The 25,926-nt window shown below is 51.1% G+C and overlaps 1 protein-coding gene across 1 annotated transcript in view; it reads right to left on the minus strand.

Annotated features, from left to right (window-relative positions):
- Window positions 1-2,449: 2,449 nt before the first annotated feature.
- Window positions 2,450-25,926, minus strand: part of LOC126195472 (proline-rich protein 36-like) — a 120,446-nt gene continuing 96,969 nt past the window's right edge. The window contains exons 2-4 of the mRNA XM_049934101.1: window positions 21,629-22,081; window positions 12,862-13,859; window positions 2,450-2,645 (exon numbers count right to left, since the gene is read on the minus strand). Coding sequence (XP_049790058.1) covers window positions 2,450-2,645; window positions 12,862-13,859; window positions 21,629-22,081 — 1,647 coding nt within the window. The remainder of the gene's footprint in view (window positions 2,646-12,861; window positions 13,860-21,628; window positions 22,082-25,926) is intronic.

The following is a 25,926-nucleotide window of genomic DNA, read 5'->3' on the forward strand; positions in this document are numbered from 1 at the left end:
TAAATCATTGGTGGTTCCATGAGCAGAGAAATATTGACTCTGATGGAGGTCGCGCCTGTTAAGGAACCCTATCCTGATCAAATTATGGCAGATTGTGAAAGGGGGAAAGGGGCTACTGGTGCCACAGTGCAGACACTCCCTTACTTTGTTCCAGTCTTGCAGCTGTTGTGACACACACAGAGGACACTGAATCGGTTGCCGACATCATCTTTGCCGAAGCCTGCTGCTTCCTGCATCACCTCATGCAAAAAAATGTGTGTGAAATCTTATGGGACTTAACTGCTAAGGTCATCAGTCCCTAAGCTTACACACTACTTTATCTAAATTATCCTAAGGACAAACACACACACCCGTGCCCGCGGGAGGACTCGAACCTCCGCCGGGACCAGCCGCACAGTCCATGACTGCAGCGCCTAAGACCGCTCGGCTAATCCCGCTCGGCTCACCTCATGCAGCAAGGAATTAAATTAAGTAGCTTTGTTATGGGCCTTTGCCGCAATAATTGTAATATTTGGTTTTTGTAGTGGACTGTTAAGGCAGCCAGTCCACAGTGAAGTAGCCGAAAGGGCACGCGTCAACTCACGCCATCTGGCGTTAAGTCTGGAACAAGATACGTGATGAATGTGATAAAGAAAGAACGTAGCTACTAGAACACTTAACTTTTATCTCGTCCTTTGGTATACAGCATTCTTGATGATACAAGTGAGACTATCTTGAGATACATGCAATGGTACAAATGGCGCCTTGCTAGGACGTAGCCATGGACTTAGCTGAAGGCTATTCTAACTGTCTCTCGGCAAATGAGAGAAAGGCTTCGTACGTGTAGTCGCTAGCAATGTCGTCCGTACAACTGGGGCGAGTGCTAGTACGTCTCTCGAGACCTGCCTTGTGGTGGCGCTCGGTCTGCGATCCTGACAGTGGCGACACGCGGGTCCGACATGTACTAATGGACCGCGGCCGATTTAAGCTACCACCTAGCAAGTGTGGTGTCTGGCGGTGACACCACAGTTTTATTCTCCTTTTGCTAAAGAGGCGTCATCCTATCTTATGTTGTGAGTTTAAAAGTTTCACTCTGTTGGGTTAATGTTTTGCAAGGTCATGAACAGCTGTTCCCCAGGAAGATAAATTTTTTTAAGTTATATCATATAGCGCTGGCCAGATTTAAATTTTGAAGAGCTATAATTGGCCATTTATTAATTTGATAAATTTTTTCTTAATGTTTTGTTATCTGGTGCTGGCCGAATTTTTAATTAAAGGGTTTTTTAAATGTAGAGACAGCTTATTAATGGGGATGCATTTGTACATAACTGTCTTTATTAGCCATCACGTTACTGGTTTCAAATTAGTTGGGATCCCCTGTGTAGATGTAAATTGTGGTATAAGATTCTACAACGCAAACTGGTCGCCTGTATCAGAACAATTACATAGCATGTTGGCACTGACAGTTATTTTCCTTTTCCTAAACGTGTAGAATTGACAGTTGGACTAAATTCTGTTATTTACTGTTCAAGTTTTATTTAGGGGCCCTTGAGCTCGTTTTAATATTGTTAAAGAAATTTTCGGATTCACTCAATTTCAAATTTATTAAGCGACAATGGCTGTTGGGTATATGCTGAAAGTTTCTTAATATGAAACTGGAAATTTACACATTGTAATCAGTTTGCTTAATATATAAGTGGAAATTTGGAGCTCATTTTGTAATAAATGTTTTACAAATGCTAAATGATGTTTACCTGAAACTCAGCCCAGTCCTTCCATTTAACTTCCTTTGCACACCCGGGCATCATTTGACTTGTATTACTTACTGCTCCCTCCATCAGCTGCAGCTCGCCCTTTACTCCTGCTTGCTGATGTTGTTGATACTGTAATGCCTTGGCTCCCTCCCCTGGCTGCTGCAGCAGCTGTTGCTGTTTCTTGTCTTCCATCAGCTACATGTAGCACTCTTACCTGCAGCTGCCATTGCTGCTCATTGCCCTCCATCAACTAGAGTATGTAGTACGGGCGTCTTCCACTGTTTGCTGCTGCTACTTTTTATGGTCCTCATTCTCTGTCAGCTACGTCTTGCCTTCTTGTTCTGCTCGGTGCATCTGCTGCTGTTGCTGTTCCTTATTCTCCATTAGCCACGCCTTGCCCTCTTCCCCTGCTGGCTGCTGCTCCTACTGCTGGTGATGCTGCTCAACCTTCATCAGCTACACCTTGCTCTCTTCCTCTGCTTGCTGCTGATGTTGATATTCCTCGTCTTCCATCGGCTGTGCCTGTCCCTTATCCTGTACTTGCTGCTGCTTCTGCTGTTGATGCTCCTCATTCTCCATGAGCTATGCCTTGCTCTCTTCCACTGGTTGATGCTGCTGGTGCTGCTGTTGCAGCCCCTTATCCTCCATCAGCTACGCCTAGCCCTCTTTAACTGCTCGGTGCTGCTGCTATGGCTGGTGCACCACCTCAGCCTCCATCAGATTTGCCTCGCCCTCTCCCTGTCTTGCTGCTGCTTCAGTTTCAGCATCAGCTCGTTGCGGATCACAAAGGCCACTGCAGCTGCGGCCACTTTTTGTCCTCCGACTGCCTCCTCAGCCTGCTCTCGCCTTGCTGTGTTCTCCAGCGCTTTCCTCTGACACTGCTGATGTGTACGTCGCTCTGCTAGAGTCCCTCTGTCACGTGATATCTCACCCAATGCTGTTCAGAAAATGGATGTCAAGGAATCTGAGGAGACGCCTCGATCCTTGACCCCAGTCCCAACCTGCTCCAGAACCAGACTGGCCTCCAGCTCCAGCATAATGCTCCTCCCCATCTCATCGTCCTCCTGAGAGGACTCTCTCTTGGCTGGTAAGTCCTACGAGCTGTGGTCGTTGCCTCTGGAGGTGCTGGTAGTACCCCAGAGTTCACCATGCTGTTGTCATGAGAGGAAGAGCACACCACAGTGAGCGCAGACCCTCTGGCAAAGGCACAGTCAGCAGTAATTCCAGGTCAGTGTCCAGCGCCATCGTCAGTATCAACAGGCTAGTGATGGCACATCTGCAAAGGACCGTGGCCACTGCTTGTGGTGCTGTGGGACTGTGATGCAATGGGGACCACAAATACTCAATGCATCATATGGTATATTTTGGATCCCACGGTGTAATGATTCTGCAATGTAAGAATGTCAACTGATGAGTCTCCAGTGCATTTCTGTAACAATACCAAGTATCAGTATGTGAACATATAGACCACCTGTTGACTGTGCATTTAATGGCTCACTCTGCCGCAAGCCGCTTGCCTGCTCTGTTTGTCCTGTGATGTGCCAGGACTACGACTCCACTTTTCATTTGTTCACATTCGCTCCTAGGCACAGAGTTGGTGCAATGTATGTTTCTTTTTATGTGTCTGACAAGCCAAAGACATATCGTTTCTTATGAGTGGTACGTTTTCTCATTATATTGATACATGTATGCATATTAATAAAAAATTTCCAAAAGTGTGTAAACTAATGCTTATGTATATTTTCCCACTGATATAAGGATTTGTAAACAGTGATAAATTTTCTTTGTTACGTTTTTACTTTTGACACGGTGTAGATCCAAATATGATAGCAAGATTCTGTCGAACCTGGTTATTACGAAATTAAATAAAAATACCAAGCGACCTTGGCTGCAAAAGATTTTCCTATTTAATCAGCATTGGAATTTTACGAAATGCATGTGACTTCTCGGAATGTTAGTTGTCCTAGGGACTGGGACCAGGAGGGTGCCACTTACAAACAGTCGTTTTGTAAACTCAGAGGAAGGTAAGAGAGTATTCTTGTACTTCCACAATTGTAAGGTAAAGTCTTTAGAAACTTCTTGGCAAACTGAAACAGACAAGACTTACGAAATGAAATCCATTGTGGTGTTCTGAGAGGAATCATCAAGGTAGATCGGTTGTGGACATTAGGGAAATTCAGATCAGCTTTATGGTCGGCTTGCAGTACTTCCTGGCGGAATTCAACTTGTGTTTCTTAACGGGGAGAAGCCACCTGACGTAATTTGTCAAATGACTTCATATTCGCCTCTGACTGTACATTATTGCAATTTCGACCTTTTGTTGATTTTTCAAGTGGTTAGTGGTGCTGAAAACACAGCAGTATTTATTAATGCTGACCACATGAAAATGAGAAAAAGGTCAAAATTGCAATAGTGGAAATTGTAATAAATGTACAGACAAGTGTGAATATAAATTCATTTAAACATTTTTACGAGATACAACTAACGTCATTTCTATGGGCGTATTACATGGCCGTCACGGTTTACGAAATGTATGTAAATGGCGTAGTACATAACCAGAAAATCCATAAGGCTGTTTTCTGATGACGCAAAGTCGCCAAACCCCATAAAATTGAACTAAAAGTAAGAAGACTTCCATATCAAACTGAGATTCGTTGGAAGAATCTTAAGGAAATGTAAATTAAACAATCTATAAGAGAAATAGCTTCCAAATCGTCGCTCCAATGTGTCTTAAGTACGGATCGTTAACTCTGGCAACATTACCAGCTTCGGTTAATAGCAGAGGTACAGAAGATCAAAAGGAGAACGGCCAGTCTTGTCATGGATTCGTTTAGTAGACGCGAGAGTGTCACGGAGATGCTCGTCAAATTTAAGAGGCAAACGCAACAAGAGGGTAGTTGTACATCGCAGGGAAGTTTGCAGTTCAAATTCCAAGGACAGTCAGGCAACACAGTATATTCCCTCAAGAAGGCCAGATGACAATGGCCGAAACGTTATTGCGTCATTTCACAACAATATGCCGTCTACGACACTGAAGAACTTTATCCAGATTGACACCGGTCTCAGATACCTACAGACTCACTCGGACGAGTCAGTTCGCATCACGGATGTCTCGTAAAACGACCGTGACGAGGAAGTCAGAAGAGCTCATATTGGGACTTAGCAGCAGCTGCTCTTCTAGCGCACAATTCGTGTTTGGAAGGGGGGCGGATCGCAGTGGTAGTTACGTGTAAGCTCCGTCATACTCAGAAATGTGGGTCTGGTAATAAAATAAATTTCGTTAGGATTCCTTCGTTAGTCGGTAATGAGGCAGTTGTTTGTCAGAGACTTTGATGCATGCAATGGTGCGAAGCAGTACACATAGCGAAGTCACCAACACAAGACGGTAGCCAAACGTCTGGTGGTAGCAAAACGTCAAGACTGCGTGCCTAAGACCATAGCAGCGACAGACGCATGAAATCTGTTCTCTGGGGCCAGGCTGGCAAAAAAAAAAAAAAAAAAAAAAAAAAAAAAAAAAAAAAAAAAAAAAAAAAAAAAAAAAAAGCGCTTGGCTGTCACAACAGGAAGAAACAGGTATCTTTTACAAATTTCCGGCTCAGCAGTTTTGCTTCTGGCACTGAGGGTTTCCGAGTTCTGTATAGAAGCCTGTTTTGAACAAGGGACTACTCTATCCGATGTCAGCATTACGAAGAACCTGCTATCGAAGCATATTGCAGATAACGTTGAATCACATTCCACAGAGAACAATTTCGAGGTGTGCCGTATTCACATAGCGAGAACGAATCCAAAATTTCTCATATGGTTAAAAACAATGCAAATAAGTCTTTAGGTGGTAGTCCACTCTACAAATAATACCTGAAGAAACTACGCTTATTTTACTAGAATAGTGAACAACTGTTTGCATCTTTCTTTGTTCACTTGGACTGCACCATGGTATACAGTCGTGGAAATCAGTGTAAAGTCATCGATGTATGTAGGAAAATTAACATTGTCAGTTGGAACAGTTCCGAGTAGTGTATATGCAGTAGTACGAGAGCCATTGTACTGAAAAATGCAGTCAAATGGTATCGCATTTGATGTCTGTGGTATAGCATATAACAAGACATCAACGATTCAGGTGGTAGAGGCAGGCACGCGATATAAAGTAAGTCAGCTCTGTGCGGTGTTAGTGTGTGTGTGTGTGCGTACGTGCCTTTTCTGCAGATACGAAACAGACACCATTAGTGACAGAGCGTATAATGTGCATAAAGCACGATTATGACATAGCCATGTGGGAAAAAATTATCATGTGACAAACAAAGCGAAAATCGGTGCGTGGATGGAAATGGGACTCTCCAATCGTCAAATCACCAAGAATTTGAGCCGTTCAAGTACTGTGATTTATAATTTCGTCAATTCGGTGCACGATATCGACCGGACGGAAGATATGGGCAAAGTAGGAAATTGTCTAAGGCATCGAAACGGTTACTTTTCCACAAAGTAAGGGCCAAAAAACGTTATTCTTCTCAATTTGTTACTGATTTACAGTTGTCGGTAACTGTCCAACGTGTTAACACAAATTATTTGAATTGAAAAGATCTTGGATTCAAGAAACGATTGCAGGAACCTGCTCTAACGCCCAGACATAAACAAGATAGACTGGATGTGATAGGGCAAACCACGCGCATTGTACAGGAACGATGCGTCGAACACCAGCGGTACACACGTCTTCTTCAGTCCAACAAATCAGCAGTTGCCGAACATTGCATATCTACTGGACATGCCATGGATTATAAAGATGTTAAGATTTTAGCTACTGCTTCATCTTTCTGGGACTAAGTTGTTCAGGAAGCTGTACAAATACAACTATCCGACAACCTGCTAAACCGTGACGAAGGATTTCATCTTGACAATGCTTGGAAACCGCTTATTTCACACCTTCGTTCGGAAAGAATTTCTGCATCTTCACTTCCGACAGATGTTACCACTTTTAAAGATTAATTATTTATTTACAAGGACGGTGGATTCGCAGCAGCACTATTTTGTTTGCACTCTGCGCTTATATGTTTATCTTTGCTATATACATCTTATCTATGACTAGCGCAGTAGTGGTGACTTTGATATCTTTGACGCATGCGCTTTCAGTCCTCAGCAGCTTTGTATCACGTGACTCTCCGTATAAACAGGCACGCGCAAACGCTATGAACTCAGTCTCCGACTCGCCTTGAAGATGGCTGGGAGGTTTCTAGCCGAAATCTCGCAAGAAGAATTGTCGCTGTCCCGAGTGCACGCCCGAAAGATGATGGAACAAGATAGACTGGAGTTTACTGAAAAACTTGTCATGGACTTCAGAGTGAATAGTGATCTTCTGTAATGAGAAGAAGTTTAATTTAGATTGTCCGCATCGATTTCAGTACGACGGACACTATCTGATAACAGACCGGCAGGTAAGAATGAGCAGAAATTTGGGTGGAGGAAGTGTTATGATTTGGGCAGACTTCTGCACTAAAGGTTAATCACGCATTGCTTGGCTGAAAACTAGAATGAACTCTAGTATGTACACTGAGATGCTAGAGACAGAACAAATTAGAATGTATGGGAACCTAGGGGACTGAAAGTCTAAAGGATCAACAAAATAATGCACCTGCAGAGGTTTATGCACAATAAAAACTGGTTTGAAGATAGTGATATCGATGTTTTTCCTGGCCCTGACGTAGCCCGGATATGAACCCAGTGGGAAACATTTGGGGAATACTTGCAAGGTGTGTTTATCGCAATGGATGGCAATTTGAGGTCGCATGTGAGCTGCAAGAAGTGGTACGAGCAGAGAGGGCGACAACTACACTGAACTGCACTGGAAGAGCTACAAACCGTAAGAAAATCAATGCCGAAGAGAATATTTAATGTAATTAGAAAGAACGGAGATTGGATAAAGTACTAACAATCCAAAAATACAGCAGTCCAATTTCCATTCGGGAAATGCAAAAACGTTATTTTGTTACTCGTGTTATGAAAGGAACTATTTAACGCCATCATGATTGTTTATATCTTATATGTACCTCCTATTTTGATAATAAGTTCGACACGTGTATGCTTCAGACATTGTATATTTCTTTCGTAGGAACCATGCCTTATATTGTACGTCAGATAATGCCATTATTCTAAAGGTCAAGAATAGTTTCCAATGTAATTATCAGTCTTTATTTCGTGACAGATCTGTTTCAGATTTCATCGCCATTTTCAGTAATCTGCATATCCGAGGCGAACGGCCCAGTCGCAGTGTTAACACTGGTTGCTGTCAGATCACCAACGTTACGTGCTGTCAGGCTTGGATGGGTGAAGGGTAGCACTCATCACTCTTGAGGCCAGTCTAGGAGCCACTTTATTTGAAGTACACCACTGGCCATTAAAATTGCTACACCACAAAGATGACGTGCTACAGAGCCGAATTTTACCCGACAGAAAGAAGATGCTGTGATATGCAAATGATTAGCTCTTCAGAGCATTCACACAAGGTTAGCGCCGGTGGCGACACCTACAACGTGCTGACATGAGGAAAGTTTCCAAACGATTTCTCATACACAAACAGCAGCTGAGCGGCGTTGCCTGGTGAAACGTTGTTGTGATGCCTCGTGTAAGGAGCAGAAATGCGTACCATCACGTTTACGACATTCATAAAGGTCGGATTGTAGCCTATCGCGATAGCGGTTTATCGTATCGCGACATTGCTGCTCGCGTTGGTTGAGATCCAATGACTGTTACCAGAATATGGAATCGGTGAGTTCAGGACGGTAATACGGAACGCCGTGCTGTATCCCAACGACCTCGTATCACTAGCAGTCGAGATGACAGGCATCTTATCTGCATGGCTCTAACGGAGCGTGCAGCCACGTCTCGATCCCTGAGTCAACAGATGGGTACGTCTGCAAGACAACAACCATCTGCACGAACAGTTCGACGACGTTTGCAGCAGCATGGACTATCAGCTCGGAGACCATGGCTGCGGTCACCCTTGACGCTGCATCACAGACAGGAGCGACTGCGATGGTGTACTCAACGACGAACCTGGGTGCACGAATGGCAAAACGTAATTTTTTCTGATGAATCCAGGATCTGTTTACAGCATCATGATGGTCGCATCCGTGTTTTGCGACATCGCTGTGAACGCACATTGGAAGCGTATACTCGTCATCGCCATACTGGCGTATCACCCGGCGTGATGATATGGGCTGCCATTGGTTACACGTCTCGGTCACCTCTTGTTCGCATTGACGACACTTTGAACAGTGGACGTTACATTTCAGATGTGTTACGACCCGTGGCTCTACCCTTCATTCGATGCCTGCGAAACCCTACATTTCAGCAGGATAATGCACGACAGCATGTTGCAGGTCCTGTACGGGCCTTTCTGGATACAGAAAATGTTCGACTGCTGCCCTGGCCAGCACATTCCCCAGATCTCTCACCAATTGAATACGTCTGGTCAATGGTGGCCGAGTAACTGGCTCGTCACAATACGCCAATCACTACTCTTGATGAACTGTGGTATCGTGTTGAAGCTGCATGGGCAGCTGTACCTGTACACGCCATCCAAGCTCTGTTTGACTCAATGTCCAGGCGTATCAAGGCCGTTATTATGGTGGTTGTTCTGGGTACTTATTTCTCAGGATCGATGCACCCAAATTGCGTGAAAATGTAACCACATGTCAGTTCTAGTATAAAATATTTGTCCAATGAATACCCGTTTATCATCTGCATTTCTTCTTGGTGTAGCAATTTTAGTGGCCAGTAGTGTAGTTCCTCCAGTCACGGAAAGTGACGGCTGGGAGAGCAGTGTGCTGCCCGCATGCCCTCGACATCCACACTGAATGATGCCTGTTTTCTGAGGATGACACGGTGGCCGTTCGGTACCGTTAGGACGTCTGAGGCCTCTTTGGACGGAGTCTGAGGACGTGGTGCAGGAGTGAAATTACTGAACGCAAGTTTGTATGTGTGTGTGTGTGTGTGTGTGTGTGTGTGTGTGTGTGTGTGTGGAGTTGATCGGGAGTCGGAGCCAGTAGTGTAACTGTGAAATGCTGACAGCGGCGTGTGGAGCTGGAAGCGGCGTGTGGAGCTGGAAGCGGCCTGGAGAACGGGAGTGGCAGTTCGGTCTAGAATGGTGGAGAACGGAGAGGAGCAGCGCTCGCTTTCAGAGTTAAAGCGCTGCAGTAAACCTTCTGTAATTTCATGTATGGCTCGAGCGCAAGTAATTCTGATCAATTGAAGACTAAAGGACTGGTAGTTTGTGGGATTTACTAACAGGCAGGAAGGAATAGAAGTGTCTAAGGGTCCGAAGGAGGCTAGTTAAATTTTCATACTGCATGGAAGGATCGTTAATCGTTAATCAGAACACACAAATACAGAGACTAGATGAGACCTTACTTGTAGAAATGTGAAAGGATGGAAGCACCTATTAAAGGATACGAATTAAAAGCCTTTTCACTTTTGATCCATATTGCCATATCCCTTTAACAGTTAGTGTATACACAAATAAGTGTCATAAGTCCTACGTAAAACTTAAAAAAACTCCGTCCAAACAGCCCTCGTAAGATCCAAGGATACCGACCGACCGCCGTGTCATCAACTGCTGATATGCATCACGGTATGCATATGGTCAGCACACGGTTCTCCTGGCCGTTGTCAGTTTTCGTGAGCAGAGCCGCTACTTCTCAGTCATGTAACTTAGCAAATGGCCTCACAACAGCTAATTGCACCTCGCTTGCCAAAAGCGCTCTGCGGACCCAGACAGCTAGCCAAGACCACCAGCTCTTACCTTCGGTAATCAGAAGGGAACCGGCGTTACCACTGTGGCAAGGCAGTTGGCAAAGATCCTAAGAGCCATCATTTATTTTTCAGTGTCCACCATAAGCTTTGTGTAACGATAGACTATGCTTATGTGTAGTGTCTGTATTTCGGCACTGGTTTCCCTAAATGATGATCATGATCAATGAACGAGGGTTCTTCGTGACTTTCAGATGGGCCAATGATTTATGTTTAGACGAATCCCGCTTTACCATATGCTGAACCTCTTATGGTGAGGCTGGCGACGCAAAATAATTGCAGTTATCGGTGTTGGATATGCTGGTATAAGGGCTGACGATAGCAGGTAACTTGATTTAAGTTATGCAATTAAGGGAGGGAAAGTTTCACTTGTCGATGCCTGCCAGGATTGGTACCACTATGCGAGAATTTCATCTTCACTAGATAGAGAGATCGACCTTTAGCTGCACAACAGAGAAAATCCTGCAGCACAGTGCAACGCTGTTTTGAGGAGCAAGCATGAGAGCGGGTGCTCGGTTTAGTGCTTGTGTGGCTGTTTTCTCTTGAATGTGGTGCGATGCTGAAATCTGTTGCGAATATGTACTGTTTAAATGAGAAGTGTGGAATAAACAGTAGGGCCGTCTATTTCGGCTGAGTTTTGGGGAGTGCAATAAAGAAGGAAATAGAAAGTATTTAGTGCAGATAAAAATGGATCTAATAGTTGGCGTAGTTGGAGGCAGATAAGAAAGAGAGAAAGACAGAAAAGAAAGAGAAAGGAGGTGAGAGGGCGCAAAAAATGGCCCAAAAGGAGAGAAACAGAGTCGAGAATAGGGCCGAGCAAGAGCGTGTGATGAAGGAACAGGATGAAGAAAGAAACAAGTATAAGCAGAGCAGTTCAGATTAGTGCAGCAAGCAAGAAAAAATGATCCTAAACGAACAAACACGGTGAGAAGAAGAGAATTTAGAAGATGTAAATTTAACGCACTATATGGGAAAGATGACCATGAGTATTATCTCAAATGATGATCTTTCGGCCCCACAAGAATTAGATGTAGCCACCTATGTGCCTATGATAGTAATGGGTTAGAAACCAAGAAAGAGAAAGTTTTACCTGAACCAGGAGATGCAAATGAAGAGAGCAGACCAGATTTTGAAAGTGTTGGGGCACAGTAGTGTATGTATTTCCCCACGGTTCGACCATCCTTGTGAACAATGCTTGGGTCTTGGTGAGTGTCAGATGGGCAGACTCAGAATACTTCGCCTTGTCTCATGGGGTGAACCTTTTACAGTGGGGCTGGCGACCCAAATTAATTAGAGTTATCGGTGTTGGGAGACTTGGTATAAAAGGCTGCCACTAGCAATTAAGTTAAGTAGTAAAATTAAGGGAGGGGATACTGCACTTTGCATTCTGCAGAGTACACAGACATCCATGTTGGGCCTGGACCGGAGCCGTGACTCGCCTTCACTCCCCCCCTCCACCCTGGAAACCAGCTAAAACACGGCCACCACGAAGGAGGGGAGGGCGACGACGAGAAGCAGAAGGACAGCAGTAGTTCTGGCGGGCAGAGGAAGTCCTCAGTGGAGAGTCGCAAGCTGAGGAGCCTGAAGCGGTGCCTGATGACCAATGGACCTGAAGTGTCTGTGAAGGAGGTGCCGCAATAGGTACCATCCCCACCGCTAGCGCCGACGTGTTGGCTGACAGTGGCCACCAGCGCATCAAAGTCCAGCGGCACCACAGGCAGTGGCCGCGGTCCGTTGCAGATGTGCCACTACTGTCTGCGTGTTTCTGAGTATCGCGTCGGTCTCTGACCCAAACTCCTCACTGACTGTGCGTTCACTAGGGGGCTAGGGGCTCACTGTGGTGTGCTCTTATCTCAGGATGACAGAGTCGCAGACTCTGAGGGACCGTCTTGCGCCTCCGGAGGTTACGGCCATAGGTTGCAGAACCTACCAGCTGACACGGACTCTTCTCAGGAGGTTGGAAAGGTGAGGAGCATTATGCTGTAGGCGGAGGCCAGCTTGGTCCACGAGCTCATTGGGACCAGGACAGAGGGTGGGTGCATCTCCTTGGACTTCATGACAGTCGTCTTCTGTACGGCATTCGTCGAGATTTCACCTGATAAAAGAACTCAAAAAGAGCGATCTAAAGATCAGCAGCGTCAGCGAAAAACGTAGGGGAGCAAGGCATGGCAAGAGCGGGCTGAATTGGCAGTCGAATGACAAAAGGAAGCTTTGGCCACAGTCGTCTCTGCGACCCACGATAAGCTGAAGCAGAAGCAGAAGCAGCAGCAGCAACAAGCAGGGAAAGAAAGCAAGGCAAACCCATTGGAGGACGAGGAGAAGCACCAACTGTACAGCAGTAGCAAGCAGGGGAAGAGGGCAAGGCGGCGCTGATATAGGAAGAGCAGGAGGAACAGCTGCAGCAGCAGGAAGCAGGAGCAGCTGACAAGGCAGAGCTGACATAGGATGAGGGAAAGCAACAGCTTCAGCAGCACCAAGTGCAAGAAGAGGGCAAGGCACAGCCGATGTAGGTGGGGGAGCAGCAACACCATCAGCAGAAAGCTGAGGAAGGGGGAAGGGTAGAGCTGACAGAGGGTGAAGAGCAGCAGCAGCAAGCAGGGGAAGACGACAGGGGGTAGGTAACGGAGCAGAAGGAGCACCGGCAGCAGAATCAAGTGGACGAAGAGGGCAAGGCAGAGCCGATGTAGGTCGGGGAGCAGCAACACCATCAGCGGAAAGCTGAGGAAGGGGGCAGGGCAGAGCTGACGGTTGTTGATGAGTGGCAGCAGCAAGTAGGGGAAGACGACAGTGTCTAGCTGATGGGGCAGAAGGAGCAACGGCAGTGGAATCAAGTGGACGAAGAGGGCAAGGCAGAGCCGATGTTGGTTGGGCAGCAGCAACACCATCAGCAAAAAGCTGAGGAAGAGGGTAGGACAGAACTGACAGTTGGCGAGGAGCAGCAGCAGCAAGCAGGGGAAGACGACAGGGCATAGCTGATGGAGCAGAAGGTGGAGCGTTAGCAGAATCAAGTGGACAAAGAGGGCAAGGCAGAGCTGATATAGGTTGGGGAGCAGCAACACCATCAGGAAAAAGCTGAGGAACAGGGCAGGGCAGAGCTGACAATTGGTGAGGGGCGGCAGCAGCACGCAGGGTAAGACGACAGGGCGTAGCTGACAGAGCAGAAGGAGCAGTGGTAGCAGAATTAAGTGGACGAAGACTGAAAGGCAGAGTCGATGTAGGTCGGGGAGCAGCAACACCAGCAGCAGAAAGCTGAGGAAGAGGGCAGGGGAACAGCTGACAGTTGGAGAGGAGCGGCAGCAGCAAGCAGGGGAAGACGACAGGACGTAGCTGATGGAGCAGAAGGAGCAGCGGCAGCAGAATCTAGTGGTTGAAGAGGGCAAGGCAGAGCCGATGTAGGTTGGGGAGCAGCATCACCATCACCAGAAAGCTGAGGAAGAGGGCAGGGCAGAGCTGACAGCTGTCGAGGAGCGGCAGCAGCAGGCACGGGAAAACGACAGTGCATAGCTAATGGAGCAGAAGTTGCAGCGGCAGCAGAATCAAGTGGACGAAGAGGAAGAGACAGAGCCGATGTAGGATGGGGAGCACCAACACCATTAGTAGAAAGCTGAGGAAGAGGGCAGGGCTGAGCTGACAGTTGGTTAGGGGTGGCAGCAGCAAGCAGGGGAAGATGACAGGGCGTAGCTGATGGAGCAGAAGGAGCAGCGGCAGCAGAATCACGTGGACGAAAAGGGCAAAGCAGAGCCGATGTATGTCAGGGAGCAGCAACACCATCACCAGAAAGCTGAGGAAGAGGGCAGGGCAGAGCGGACACTTGGCGCGGAGCGGCAGCAAAAAGCAGGGGAAGACGACAGTGCATAGCTGACAGAGTATAAGGAGCAGCGGCAGCAGAATCAAGTGGACGTAGAGGGAAGGCAGTGCCGATGTAGGTCGGGGAGCAGCAACACCATCAGCAGAAAGCTCAGGAAGAGGGCAGGGCAGAGCTGACAGTTGGCGAGGATCGGCAGCAAAAAGCAGGGGAAGACGATAGGGCGTACCTGATTGAACAGAAGGAGCAGCGGCACCAGAATCAAGTGGAGAAAGGGGGAAAGCCACAGCCGATGTAGGTTGGGGAGCAGCAACACCAGCAGCAGAGAGCTGAGGTAGAGGGCAGGGCAGAGCTGACAGTTGTCGTGGAGCTGCAGCAGCAAGCAGGGCAAGACCACAGAGTGTAGCTGACAGAGCAGAAGGAACAGCGGCAGCAGAAACAAGTGGATGAAGAGGGAAATTCAGAGACAATGTAGGTCGGGAAGCAGATACACCATCAGCAGAAATCTGAGGAAGAGGGTACGGCAAGGCTGACAGTTGGCGAGGAGCAGCAGCAGCAAGCAGGGGAAGACGACAGTGCATAGCTGACGGACGAGAAGAAGCAGTGGCAGCAGAATGAATTGGACAAAGAGGGAAAGCCAGAGCCGATGTAGGATGGGGAGCAGCAACACCATCAGCAGAAAGCTGAGGAAGAGTGTAGGGCATAGCTGACAGTTGGCGAGGAGCGGCAGTAGCAAGCAGGTGAAGACGACAGTGCGTAGCTGACGGGCCAGAAGGAGCAGCGGCAGCAGAATCAAGTGGACAAAGAGGGAAAGGCACAGCTGATGTATGTCGGGGAGCAGCAACACCATCAGCTGAAACCTGAGGAAGAGGGGAGGGCAGAAGTGACAGTTGGCGAGGAGCGGCAGCAGCAGGCAGGGGAAGATGACAGGGCGTAGCTGATGGAGCAGAAGGAGCAGAAGCAGCAGAATCAAGTGGACAAAGAGGGAAAGGCACAGCCGATGTAGGTCGGGGAGCAGCAACACCATCAGCAGAAAGCTGAGGAAGAGTGTAGGGCAGAGCAGACAGTTGGCGAGGAGCGGCAGTAGCAAGCAGGTGAAGACGACAGTGCGTAGCTGACGGGCCAGTAGGAGCAGCGGCAGCAGAATCAATTGGACGAAGAGGGAAAGGCACAGCCGATCTAGGTCGGGGAGCAGCAACACCATCAGCAGAAAGCTGAGGAAGAGTGTAGGGCAGAGGTGATAGTTGGCCAGGAGCGGCAGCAACATGCAGGTGAAGATGACAGGGCGTAACTGACGGAGCAGAAGGAGCAGCGGCAGCAGAATCAAGTGGACGAAGAGGGAAAGCCACAGCCGATGTAGGTCAGAGAGGAGCAACACCATCAGCAGAAAGCTGAGGAAGAGTGTAGGGCAGAGGTGACAGTTGGCTTGGAGCGGCAGCAACATGCAGGGGAAATTGATAGGGCGTAGCTGACGGAGCAGAAGGAGCAGCGGCAGCAGAATCAAGTGGACGAAGAGGGAAAGGCACAGCCGATGTAGATCGGGGACGAGCAACACCATCAGCAGAAAGCTGAGGAAGAGGGTAGGGCAGTGTTGACAGTTGGCGAGGAGCGGCAGCAAAAAGCAGGGGAAGACGACAGGGCGTACCTGATTGAACAGAAGGAGCAGCGGCAGCAGAATGAAGTGAACAAAGGAGGAAAGCCACAGCCGATGTAGGTCGGGGAGGAGCAACACCATCAGCAGAAAGCAGAGGAAGGTTGTAGGGTAGAGCTGACAGTTGGCGAGGAGCGGCAGCAGCAAGAAGGGTAAGATGACAGGACGTAGCTGATGGAGCAGAAAGAGCAGCGGCAGGAGAATCAAGCGGACGAAGAGGGAAAGTCACAGCCGAACTAGGTCGGGGAGCAGCAACACCATCAGCAGAAAGTTGAGGAAGAGTGTAGGGCAGAGGTGACAGTTGGCCAGGAGCGGCAGCAACATGCAGGGGAAGATGACAGGGCGTAGCTGACGGAGCAGAAAGAGCAGCGGCAGCAGAATCACGTGGACAGAAAGGGCAAAGCAGAGCCGATGTATGTCAGGGAGCAGCAACACCATCAGCAAGAAGCTGAGGAAGAGGGCAGGGCTGAGCTGACACTTGGCGAGGAGCGGCAGCAAAAAGCAGGGGAAGACGACAGTGCATAGCTGACAGAGTAGAAGGAGCAGCGGCAGCAGAATCAATAGGACGAAGAGGGCAAGGGAGTGCCGATGTAGGTCGGGGAGCAGCAACACTATCAGCAAAAAGCTGAGGAAGATTGTAGGGCATAGCTGACAGTTGCGAGGGCGGCAGCAGCAAGCAGGGGAAGACGACAGTGCGTAGCTGACGGAGGAGAAGGAGCAGCGGCAGCAGAATCAAGTGGACAAAGAGGGAAAGACACAGCCGATGTAGGTCGGGGAGGAGCAACACCATCAGCAGAAAGCTGAGGATGAGGGTAGGGCAGAGCGGACAGTTGGCGAGGGGCGGCAGCAGTAAGCAGGGGAAGACGACACGGTGTAGCTGACGGAGCATATGCAGGAGCGGCAGCAGAATCAAGTGCACGAAGACTAAACGGCAGTGGCGATGTAGGTCTGGGAGCAGCAACACCATCAGCTGAAACCTGAGGAAGAGGGGAGGGCAGGAGTGACAGTTGGCGAGGAGCGGCAGCAGCAGGCAGGGGAAGATGACAGGGCGTAGCTGATGGAGCAGAAGGGGCAGCAGCAGCAGAATCAAATTGACGAAAAGGGTAAAGCAGAGCCGATGTATGTCAGGGAGCAGCGACACCATCAGCAGAAAGCCGAGGAAGAGTGTAGGGCAGAGCTGACAGTTGGCGAGGAGCGGCAGTAGCAAGCAGGGGAAGACGACAGTGCATAGCTGATGGGCCAGAAGGAGCATCGGCAGCAGAATCAAGTGGACGAAGAGGGAAAGGCACAGCCGATCTAGGTCGGAGAGCAGCAACACCATCAGCAGAAAGCTGAGGAAGAGTGTAGGGCAGAGGTGACAGTTGGCCAGGAGCGGCAGCAACATGGAGGGGAAGATGACAGGGCGTAGCTGACGGAGCAGAAGGAGCAGCGGCAGCAGAATCAAGTGGAGGAAGAGGGAAAGGCACAGCCGATGTAGGTCGGGGAGGAGCAACACCATTAGCAGAAAGCTGAGGAAGAGGGTAGGGCAGAGCTGACAGTTGGCGAGGAGCGGCAGCAGCAAGCAGGTAAGACGACAGGGCGTAGCTGATGGAGCAGAAGGGGCAGCAGCAGCAGAATCAAATTGACGAAAAGGGAAAGGCACAGCCGATGTAGGTCGGGGAGCAGCAACACCATCAGCAGAAAGCTGAGGAAGAGTGTAGGGCAGAGGTGACAGTTTGCCAGGAGCGGCAGCAGGAAGCAGGGGAAGACGACAGGGTTTAACTGACGGAGCAGCAGCAGCAGAATCAAGTGGACGAAGAGGGAAAGGCACAGCCGATGTAGGTCGGGGAGCAGCAACACCATCAGCAGAAAGCTGAGGAAGATTGTAGGGCAGAGCTGACAGTTGGCGAGGGGCGACAGTAGCAAGCAGGGGAAGACGACAGTGCGTAGCTGACGGACCAGAAGGAGCAGCGGCAGCAGAATCAAGTGGACGAAGAAGGAAAGGCACAGCCGATCTAGGTCGGGGAGCAGCAAGACCATTAGCAGAAAGCTGAGGAAGAGTGTAGGGCAGAGGTGACAGTTGGCCAGGAGCGGCAGAAACATGCTGGGGAAGATGACAGGGCGTAGCTGACGGAGCAGAAGGAGGAGAGGCAGCAGAATAACGTGGACGAAAAGGGCAAATCAGAGCCGATGTATGTCAGGGAGCAGCAACACCATCAGCAGAAATCTGATGAAGAGGGCAGGGCAGAGCTGACACTTGGCGAGGAGCGGCAGCAAAAAGCAGGGGAAGACGACAGTTCATAGCTGACAGAGTAGAAGGAGCAGTGGGAGCAGAATAAAGTGGACGAAGAGGGCAAGGCAGTGCCGATGTAGGTCGGGGAGCAGCAACACCATCAGCAGAGAGCTCAGGAAGAGGGCAGGGCAGTGCTGACAGTTGGCAAGCAGCGGAAGCAAAAAGCAAGGGTACACATCAGGGTGTATCAGATTGAGCAAAAAGAGCATCGGCAGCAGAATCAAGTGGACAAAGAGGGAAAGCCACAGCTGATGTCGGTTAGGGAGCAGCAACAACATCAGCAGAGAGCTGAGGTAGAGGGCAGGGCAGAGCTGACAGTTGTCGAGGAGCTGCAGCAGCAAGCAGGGCAAGACCACAGAGCGTAGCTGAATGAGCAGAAGGAGCAGCGGCAGCAGAAACAAGTGGACGACGAGGGAAATGCAGAGCTGATGTAGGTCAGGAAGCAGCAACACGATCAGCAGAAATCTGAGGAAGAGGTGAGGGCAGAGCTGACAGTTGGCAAGGAGCGGCAGCAGCAGGCAGGGGAAGATGACAGGGAGTAGCTGACAGAGCAGAAGGAGCAGCAGCAGCAGAATCAAGTGGACAAAGAGGGAAAGGCACAGCGGATGTAGGTTGGGGAGGAGCAACACCAACAGCAGAAAGCTGAGGAAGAGTGTAGGGCAGAGCTGACAGTTCGTGAGGAGCGGCAGCAGCAAGCAGGGGAAGACGACAGTGCGTAGCTGACGGAGGGGAAGAAGCAGCGGCAGCAGAATCAAGTGGATGAAGAGGGAAAGGCAGATCCAATGTAGGTCGGGGAGCACCAAGACATCAGCAGAAAGCTGAGGAAGAGCGTAGGGCAGAGCTGACAGTTGGCGGGGAGCGGCAGCAGCAAGCAGGGGAAGACGACACTGTGTATCTGATGGAGGAGAAGGAGCAGCAGCAGCAGAATCAAGTGGACTAAAGGGAAAGTCACAGCCGATGTAGGTCGGGGAGCAGCAAAACCATCAGCAGAAAGCAGAGGAAGAGTGTAGGGCAGAGCTGACAGTTGGCGAGGAGCGGCAGCAAAAAGCAGGGGATGACGACAGGGCGTAGCTGACGGAGCAGAAGGAGCAGCGGCAGCAGAATCACGTGGACGAAAAGGGCAAAGCAGAGCCGATGTATGTCAGGGAGCAACAACACCATCAGCAAAAAGCTGAGGAAGAGGGCAGGGCTGAGCTGACACTTGGCGAGGAGGGGCAGCAAAAAGCAGAGGAAGACGGCAGTGCATAGTTGACAGAGTAGAAGGAGCAGCGGTAGCAGAATCAATAGGACGAAGAGGGCAAGGCAGTGCCGATGTAGCTCGGGGAGCAGCAACACCTCCAGCAGAAAGCTCAGGAAGAGGGCAGGGCAGAGCTGACAGTTGGCGAGGAGCGGTAGCAAAAAGCAGGGGAAGACGACAGGGCGTACCTGATTGAGCAGAAGGAACAGCGGCAGCAGAATCAAGTGGACAAAGGGGGAAAGCCACAGCCGATGTAGGTTGGGGAGCAGCAACACCATCAGCAAAAAGCTGAGGAAGATTCTAGGGCAGAGCTGACAGTTGGCGAGGAGCGGCAGCAGCATGCAGGGGAAGACGACAGGGTGTAGCTGATGGAGCAGGAGGAGCAGCGGCAGCAGGATCAAGTGGACGAAGAGGGAAAGGCACAGCCGATCTAGGTCGGGGCGCAGCAACACCATCAGCAGAAAGCTGAGGAAGAGTGTAGGGCGGAGGTGACAGTTGGCCAGGAGCGGCAGCAACATGCAGGGGAAGATGACAGGGCGTAACTGACGGAGCAGAAGGAGCAGCAGCAGCAGAATCAAGTGGACAAAGAGGGAAAGGCACAGCCGATGTAGGTCGGGGAGCAGCAACACCATGAGCAGAAAGCTGAGGAAGATTGTAGGGCAGAGCTGACAGTTGCGAGGGCGGCAGCAGCAAGCAGGGGACGACGACAGTGCGTAGCTGACGGAGGAGAAGGAGCAGCGGCAGCAGAATCAAGTGGACAAAGAGGGAAAGACACAGCCGATGTAGGTCGGGGAGGAGCAACACCATCAGCAGAAAGCTGAGGATGAGGGTAGGGCAGAGCGGACAGTTGGCGAGGGGCGGCAGCAGCAAGCAGGGGAAGACGACAGGGCGTACCTGATTCAACAGAAGGAGCAGCGGCAGCAGAATCAAGTGGACAAAGAGGGAAGGCCACAGCTGATGTCGGTTAGGGAGCAGCAACTACATCAGCAGAGAGCTGAGGTAGAGGGCAGGGCAGAGCTGACAGTTGTCGAGGAGCTGCAGCAGCAAGCAGGGCAAGACCACAGAGCGTAGCTGAATGAGCAGAAAGGGCAGCGGCAGCAGAAACAAGTGGACGACGAGGGAAATGCAGAGCTGATGTAGGTCAGGAAGCAGCAACTCCATCAGCAGAAATCTGAGGAAGAGGTTAGGGCAGAGCTGACAGTTGGCAAGGAGTGGCAGCAGCAGGCAGGGGAAGATGACAGGGCGTAGCTGACAGAGCAGAAGGAGCAGCAGCAGCAGAATCAAGTGGACAAAGAGGGAAAGGCACAGCGGATGTAGGTTGGGGAGGAGCAACACCAACAGCAGAAAGCTGAGGAAGAGTGTAGGGCAGTGCTGACAGTTCGTGAGGAGCGGCAGCAGCAAACAGGGGAAGACGACAGTGCGTAGCTGACGGAGGGGAAGAAGCAGCGGCAGCAGAATCAAGTGGATGAAGAGGGAAAGGCAGATCCAATGTAGGTCGGGGAACACCAAGACATCAGCAGAAAGCTGAGGAAGAGCGTAGGGCAGAGCTGACAGTTGGCGGGGAGCGGCAGCAGCAAGCAGGGGAAGACGACACTGTGTAGCTGATGGAGGAGAAGGAGCAGCAGCAGCAGAACCAAGTGGACTAAAGGGAAAGGCACAGCCGATGTAGGTCGGGGAGCAGCAAAACCATCAGCAGAAAGCAGAGGAAGAGTGTAGGGCAGAGCTGACAGTTCGCGAGGAGCGGCAGCAAAAAGCAGGGGATGACGACAGGGCGTAGCTGACGGAGCAGAAGGAGCAGCGGAAGCAGAATCATGTGGACGAAAAGGGCAAAGCAGAGCCGATGTATGTCAGGGAGCAGCAACACCATCAGCAAAAAGCTGGGGAAGAGGGCAGTTCTGAGCTGACACTTGGCGAGGAGCGGCAGCAAAAAGCAGGGGAAGACGACAGTGCATAGCTGACATAGTAGAAGGAGCAGTGGCAGCAGAATCAATAGGACGAAGAGGGCAAGGCAGTGCCGATGTAGGTCGGGGAGCAGCAACACCTTCAGCAGAAAGCTCAGGAAGAGGGCAGGGCAGAGCTGACAGTTGGTGAGGAGCGGTAGCAAAAAGCAGGGGAAGACGACAGGGCGTACCTGATTGAGCAGAAGGAACAGCGGCAGCAGAATCAAGTGGACAAAGGTGGAAAGCCACAGCCGATGTAGGTTGGGTAGCAGCAACATCATCAGCAAAAAGCTGAGGAAGATTGTAGGGCAGAGCTGACAGTTGGCGAGGGCGGCAGCAGCAAGCAGGGGAAGACGACAGTGCGTAGCTGACGGAGGAGAAGGAGCAGCGGCAGCAGAATCAAGTGGACAAAGAGGGAAAGACACAGCCGATGTAGGTCGGGGAGGAGCAACACCATCAGCAGAAAGCTGAGGATGAGGGTAGGGCAGAGCGGACAGTTGGCGAGGGGCGGCAGCAGGAAGCAGGGGAAGACGACACGGTGTAGCTGACGGAGCATATGCAGCAGCGGCAGCAGAATCAAGTGCACGAAGACTGAACGGCAGTGGCGATGTAGGTCTGGGAGCAGCAACACCATCAGCTGAAACCTGAGGAAGAGGGGGGGGCAGAAGTGACAGTTGGCGAGGAGCGGCAGCAGCAGGCAGGGGAAGATGACAGGGCGTAGCTGATGGAGCAGAAGGGGCAGCAGCAGCAGAATCAAATTGACGAAAATGGCAAAGCAGAGCCGATCTAGGTCAGAGAGCAGCAACATTATCAGCAGAAAGCTGAGGAAGAGTGTAGAGCAGAGGTGACAGTTGGCCAGGAGCGGCAGCAACATGCAGGGGAAGATGACAGGGCGTAGCTGTTGGACCAGAAGGAGCAGCGGCAGCAGAATCAAGTGGACGAAGAGGGAAAGGCACAGCCGATGTAGGTCGGGGAGGAGCAACACCATCAGCAGAAAGCTGAGGAAGAGGGTAGGGCAGTGCTGACAGTTGGCGAGGAGCGGCAGCAGCAAGCAGGTAAGATGACAGGGCGTAGCTGATGGAGCAGAAGGGGCAGCAGCGGCAGAATCAAATTGACGAAGAGGGCAAAGCAGATTCGATGTATGTCAGGGAGCAGAAACACCATCAGCAGAAAGCTGAGGAAGAGGGCAGGGCAGAGATGACACTTGACGAGGAGCGGAAGCAAAAAGCAGTGGAAGACGACAGTGCATATCTGACAGAGTAGAAGGAGCAGCGGGAGCAGAATCAAGTGGACGTAGAGGGCAAGGCAGTGCTGATGTAGGTCGGGGAGCAGCAACACCAACAGCAGAAAGCTCAGGAAGAGGGCAGGGCAGAGCTGACAGTTGGCGAGGAGCGGCAGCAAAAAGCAGGGGAAGACGACAGGGCGTACCTGATTGAACAGAAGGAGCAGCGGCAGCAGAATCAAGTGGACAAAGGAAGAAAGCCACAGCCGATGTAGGTCGGGGAGCAGCAACACCTTCAGCAGAAATCTGAGGAAGAGGGTAGGGCAGAGCTAACAGTTGGCGAGGAGCAGCAGCAGCAAGCAGGGGAAGACGACAGTGCGTAGCTGACAGAGCAGAAGGAGCAGCGGCAGCAGAATCAAGTGGACAAAGAGGGAAAGCACAGCCGATGTAGGTCGGGGAGCAGCAACACCATCAGCAGAAAGCTGAGGAAGAGTGTAGGGCAGAGCTGACAGTTGGCGAGGAGCGGCAGTAGCAAGCAGGGGAAGACGACAGTGTGTAGCTGACGGGCCAGAAGGAGCAGCGGTAGCAGATTCAAGTGGACAAAGAGGAAAAGGCACAGCCGATCTAGGTCGGGGAGCAGCAACACCATCAGCAGAAAGCTGAGGAAGAGTGTAGGGCAGAGGTGACAGTTGGCCAGGAGTGGCAGCAACATGCAGGGGAAGATGACAGGGCGTAGCTGACGGAGCAGAAGGAGCAGCGGCAGCAGAATCAAGTGGACGAAGAGGGAAAGGCACAGCTGATGTATGTCAGGGAGCAGCAACACCGTCAGCTGAAACCTGAGGACGAGGGGAGGGCAGAGCTGACAGTTTGCGAAGAGCGGCAGCAGCAAGCACGTAAGACGACAGGGCGTAGCTGATGGAGCAGAAGGGGCAGCAGCAGTAGAATCAAACTGACGAACAGGGAAAGGCACAGCCGATGTAGGTCGGGAAGCAGCAACACCATCAGCAGAAAGCTGAGGAAGAGTATAGGGCAGAGCTGACAGTTGGTGAGGAGCGGCAGTAGCAAGCAGGGGAAGACGACGGTGCGTAGCTGACGGACCAGAAGGAGCAGCCGCAGCAGAATCAAGTGGACGAAGAGGGAAAGGCACAGCCAATCTGGGTCGGGGAGCAGCAACACCATAAGCAGAAAGCTGAGGAAGAGTGTAGGGCAGAGGTGACAGTTGGCCAGGAGCGGCAGCAACATGCAGGGGAAGATGATAGAGTGTAGCTGACGGAGCAGAAGGAGCTGCGGCAGCAGAATCACATGGACGAAAAGGGCAAAGCAGAGCCGATGTATGTCAGGGAGCAGCAACACCATCAGCAAAAAGCTGAGGAAGAGGGCAGGGCTGAGCTGACACTTGGCGAGGAGCGGTAGCGAAAAGCAGGGGAAGACGACAGGGCGTACCTGATTGAGCAGAAGGAACAGCGGGAGCAGAATCAAGTGGACAAAGGTGGAAAGCCACAGCCGATGTAGGTTGGGGAGCAGCAACACCATCAGCGAAAAGCTGAGGAAGATTGTAGGGCAGAGCTGACAGTTGGCGAGGAGCGGCAGCAGCATGCAGGGGAAGACGACAGGGTGTAGCTGATGGAGCAGGAGGAGCTGCGGCAGCAGGATCAAGTGTACGAAGAGGGAAAGGCACAGCCGATCTAGGTCGGGGAGCAGCAACACCATGAGCAGAAAGCTGAGGAAGATTGTAGGGCAGAGCTGACAGTTGCGAGGGCGGCAGCAGCAAGCAGGGGAAGACGACAGTGCGTAGCTGACGGAGGAGAAGGAGCAGCGGCAGAAGAATGATGTGGACAAAGAGGGAAAGACACAGCCGATGTAGGTCGGGGAGGAGCAACACCATCAGCAGAAAGCTGAGGATGAGGGTAGGGCAGAGCGGACAGTTGGCGAGGGGCGGCAGCAGGAAACAGGGGAAGACGACACGGTGTAGCTGACGGAGCATATGCGGCAGCGGCAGCAGAATCAAGTGCACGAAGACTGAACGGCAGTGGCGATGTAGGTCTGGGAGCAGCAACACCATCAGCTGAAACCTGAGGAAGAGGGGAGGGCAGAAGTGACAGTTGGCGAGGAGCGGCAGCAGCAGGCAGGGGAAGATGACAGGGCGTAGCTGACGGAGGGGAAGAAGCAGCGGCAGCAGAATCAAGTGGATGAAGAGGGAAAGGCATATCCAATGTAGGTCGGGGAGCAGCAACACCATCAGCAAAAAGCTCAGGAAGATTGTAGGGCGGAGCTGACAGTTGACGAGGAGTGGCAGCAGCAAGCAGGGGAAGACGACAGGGCGTAGCTGACGGAGCAGCAGCAGCAGAATCAAGTGGACAAAGACGGAAAGGCACAGCCGATGTAGGTCGGGGAGCAGCAACACCATCAGCAAAAGCTGAGGAAGATTGTAGGGCAGAGCTGACAGTTGGCGAGGAGCGGCAGCAGCATGCAGGGGAAGATGACAGGGCATAGCTGACGGAGCAGAAGGAGCAGCAGCAGCAGAATGCAGAATCAAGTGGACAAAGAGGGAAAGGCACAGCCGATGTAGGTCGGGGAGCAGCAACACCATCAGCAGAAAGCTGAGGAAGAGTGTAGGGCAGAGCTGACAGTTGGCGAGGAGCGGCAGCAGCAAGCAGGGGAAGACGACAGGGCGTAGCTGACAGAGCAGCAGCAGCAGAATCAAGTGGACAAAGAGGGAAAGGCACAGCCGATGTAGGTCGGGGAGCAGCAACACCATCAGCAAAAAGCTGAGGAAGATTGTAGGGCAGAGCTGACAGTTGGCGAGGAGCGGCAGCAGCATGCAGGGGAAGACGACAGGGTGTAGCTGATGGAACAGCAGGAGCAGCAGCGGCAGGATCAAGTGGACGAAGAGGGAAAGGCCCAGCCGATCTAGGTCGGGGAGCAGCAACACCATCAGCACAAAGCTGAGGATGAGTGTAGGGCGGAGGTGAGAGTTGGCCAGGAGCGGCAGCAACATGTAGGGGAAGATGACAGAGCGTAGCTGACGGAGCAGAAGGAGCAGCAGCAGCAGAATCAAGTGGACGAAGAGGGAAAGGCACAGCCGATGTAGGTCGGGGAGCAGCAACACCATCAGCAAAAAGCTGAGGAACATTGTAGGGCAGAGCAGACAGTTGGCGAGGGGCGGCAGCAGCAAGCAGGGGAAGATGACAGGGAGTAGCTGACGGTGCAGCAGCAGCAGAATCAAGTGGACAAAGAGGGAAAGGCACAGCCGATGTAGGTCGGGGA

Source organism: Schistocerca nitens, chromosome 7, assembly GCF_023898315.1.
Source record: "Schistocerca nitens isolate TAMUIC-IGC-003100 chromosome 7, iqSchNite1.1, whole genome shotgun sequence".
NCBI classification, from domain to species: domain Eukaryota; kingdom Metazoa; phylum Arthropoda; class Insecta; order Orthoptera; family Acrididae; genus Schistocerca; species Schistocerca nitens.